Raw genomic sequence first — 3,158 nt, 5'->3', positions numbered from 1 at the left:
TATTAGTCTTCCAGTTTTAATATATAAAATATATTACAGGTCCAACGTTTTTTAGCTTTATGAATTCATAGTATAAAATTTAATGTAATTTTAGTAATCAACTTTATAAATGGTTGTATAAGTTGCTTTTTTATATGTATGTATTTGCAATGCTGTAAGAAATCAAAGTTTTGAACTTTATTTTTAACCATGAATTTTGATTTTTGTGTAAGATCCAGTAGCCCGATTCCTATATGCCACCAGGCAGGGACATGAAAAGTAGACAAGGAGGACTGTATATAGAGCAGAGAAGATGGGAGGGTACGTAGCTTGAGGTGGAAGAGAGGCATGGTCATGGGGCAGAGGGGGAATACTGGAATACGTCTCAGTTCTCATTTTGGATTAGGGTGCCTTAGCCTTCTCCATTGTTTCTCTTTCTTTCTTTTTTCCTCCCCATTTTTCAGATTTTTTTTATTATGAGATTCTACCTAATATGAGTCATATTTTAATATTTTATTGAAAAAATGATATATTTTTCAATTTTTTAAAGAATTTGTATCTAGATTAATAAGAAATTACACACAAAAATCGTAAAAAAATTGAAGACTGTGCTATTTTTAATTGATATATAAAATATCAAAATATCATTAATTTTATGGAAAATTTAATGATAAAAAAATAAGAAAAAATATTTGGAAGGAAGAAAAAAAATCAAAGGACAACGAAAGGAGCAACTGAATAACAAGTTGTCTCTTTTTTTTTTTTTCCTTCGTCTTGCAAAGAGAACAAATTTGATGAGAAAATAGAATGAGTTTTCTCTTCTATTTTTTCTTTCTATCGTTTTCTTACCCATTCTGAGGGAGAAAACATATTTCTCCTCATATTTTTCATGATTAGTACGAGGATGCACGCAAATTCAATTTAACGAATTAATTTAATACATTAATTAGCACGATTGTTGCTCAGAGTTTAAGAAATTACTCTTATGTATACACTATACACACACATGAAATGTAGATCAGATGCCTTTTATTACAACTACATGAAACTACACGATGATTCAATGTAATTCTTCCTGACAGCATATAGAATGAAGTCACAAAGGAAGAACAGATCAACACATCCTATATCACTATAACAACACAAGACACTGACAATCCAAAACCAAACCCAAAAAAAAAAAGCATAATACTATAATAAAACAGATTTCAATCTCCAGAAAAACTTTGCGTTAAATTTCAAAGGGATCATAATCATTCTGATGAGGACTTACTTATTGTGCGTTTTTCAGTTCTATTTGAATTTTCGCACTAGAGTTTTCTCAAGAATTTAGAAGATCCAAACCCAAAGGAAACTAAAATAAAATAAACCAACAGTTTAATTTAAATCCTAATTATAGGGCATCATAATGATTCTGATGAGGACTTAATCATTGATCAGTAAAACCCTGGTGCTCCAAATCCATGGTGTGGTGGCACCATACTGCCATCAAACCCAGGAGGATTTTGAACCACCGCTGGCGGTGGCTGAAACAACTGATGTGGCAGTGGAGGCGGCGGAGCCACCGCATTCGAAGATGAACCTCCGACCAAAACTGATTCGATGAGTTATTACTTGCACTCTGGATCAGCACCATCCTATCAGCCTGTCTCGTCACACTCCTCTTTAGCTCCTCCAACGCCGCCTTGAACTCCTCAAGCTGTGACCTCGTCATCTCCTCTATTGGGGCCGCCCACCAGCACTGACCCTATCAATTACAACATATTAATAACGGAACGAACAGGTTTGAATCTAAAGTGATTGAATTCTGAGTTAAAATTAAAGCTCCATATATACTTGAGTGGCCTTTCGCATATGATTCAATTCATCAGTGCGCTTCTTCTCGTTGTCTAGCTGGGCAGAGACTTGAGTGAACTGGGTGATCAGGTCGCGAACGTTGGCGTTGCGGTGAGCCTCGATGAGTTGCATGGTGCCGGAGGTCTGTGGCGGTGGGGCTCGCGTGAGGTAGCGATCCACCACGGTGTCGACGCTGGGATGGCCGAAGGAGAAGACCTTATCTCCGGGGGAGAAGACGATGAGAGCAACCTCAGTACCACAAAGAGTACATAGCTCACTAGCTTTCTTGAAAAGCCCAGTGCGACGCTTCGAGAAAGTTACCTGCAGGTTGCTCTCATTGCTCATCTTCTTCATCTCAATCTTCTGGCGACCCTTGCTCCTCCTTGAAGTCGACATGGCTGAGAAACCCTAAAATAACCAGAAAGAAAGTGAATAAGTGAATTGAGGAATGATAATGGCAGAGAGAAAGGGTCAATTTATAGCCATTTTGTTGCGTAGAGATTCATATGTATTTTGGTTTTGGACGCAAAAACTAGCATTTGGCTGTGTCTCTTGTGTCAATCATTGCACCATTTGGTTGCATTTAAATTCTTTCTGGGTTGAGAGATTTCAGAATCTCTCTCTGCATGGCTTATATGGCAGGAACTTCAATGGGAAAACAAGTATTGTCTCAGAGGCAGCTAATAGGATGATCATAGCCTATTCAGCTGTTTACAGAGAAAATGGATCTAGAAATTTCAGAATATTTCCTTACGTAATCTTGTTCTTATCCTTTTTGAAACAAAATGTGTATATACGTATGTATTTATTTAATGGTTATTGGTGAGCCAGTAAAGAAAGTATTTAACTTATATTTATGTGCCCGAACAATGTACATACATATATACATATATACATTTTCTTTGATTACACTCTTTAGATATATTTTATTCATCAAATGTTATGTATGAAATAATATCAAGATCAGAGTATTCATCCATCTACATAGGTACTTATGTTACTAGTATAAGAGTTAGTTAAAGATTGAATTTAATCCTATATGCAAAACTTTATGAATCTATTTTATTTTCTCTATATTCATCATATTTTTCCAAACTATCCCATTGATTGTAGATGTAAGAAAATTTGCATTCAAGAATAATTTCAACGCAAATGATTTGATAGCGTATTCCTTTTTTTTCAAGTGAAAATTTGAGAGGGTATTTCAGGGGAACCAAACATTTTTTTTTATAAATAACTAATTTAACTAATTTTCTTAATTATTTATTTGCCTAAATTAGTTAAATAGATTTTATATTAAGTATAGAAATATTATATCATATCAAAGGTTTACCGAAAAACAT

The 3,158-nt window shown here is 34.8% G+C and overlaps 1 protein-coding gene across 1 annotated transcript; it reads right to left on the bottom strand.

Moving 5' to 3' along the window:
* Positions 1-1,408: 1,408 nt before the first annotated feature.
* Positions 1,409-2,211, bottom strand: LOC114725407 (agamous-like MADS-box protein AGL62). The gene is made up of 2 exons (XM_028911924.1): positions 1,816-2,211; positions 1,409-1,726 (listed from the first exon to the last, which is right to left on the bottom strand). Exons 1-2 carry the CDS (start codon positions 2,209-2,211, stop codon positions 1,409-1,411), a joined length of 714 nt encoding a protein of 237 aa, XP_028767757.1.
* Positions 2,212-3,158: the final 947 nt, after the last annotated feature.

The sequence above is a fragment of the Neltuma alba genome, unplaced genomic scaffold (assembly GCF_004799145.2).
Source record: "Neltuma alba isolate B1F8T4 unplaced genomic scaffold, ASM479914v2 tig00012252_pilon, whole genome shotgun sequence".
Lineage (NCBI taxonomy): Eukaryota > Viridiplantae > Streptophyta > Magnoliopsida > Fabales > Fabaceae > Neltuma > Neltuma alba.
Note: the sequence above shows the minus strand (reverse complement) of the source record. Positions and strands in the feature narration are given on the sequence as shown.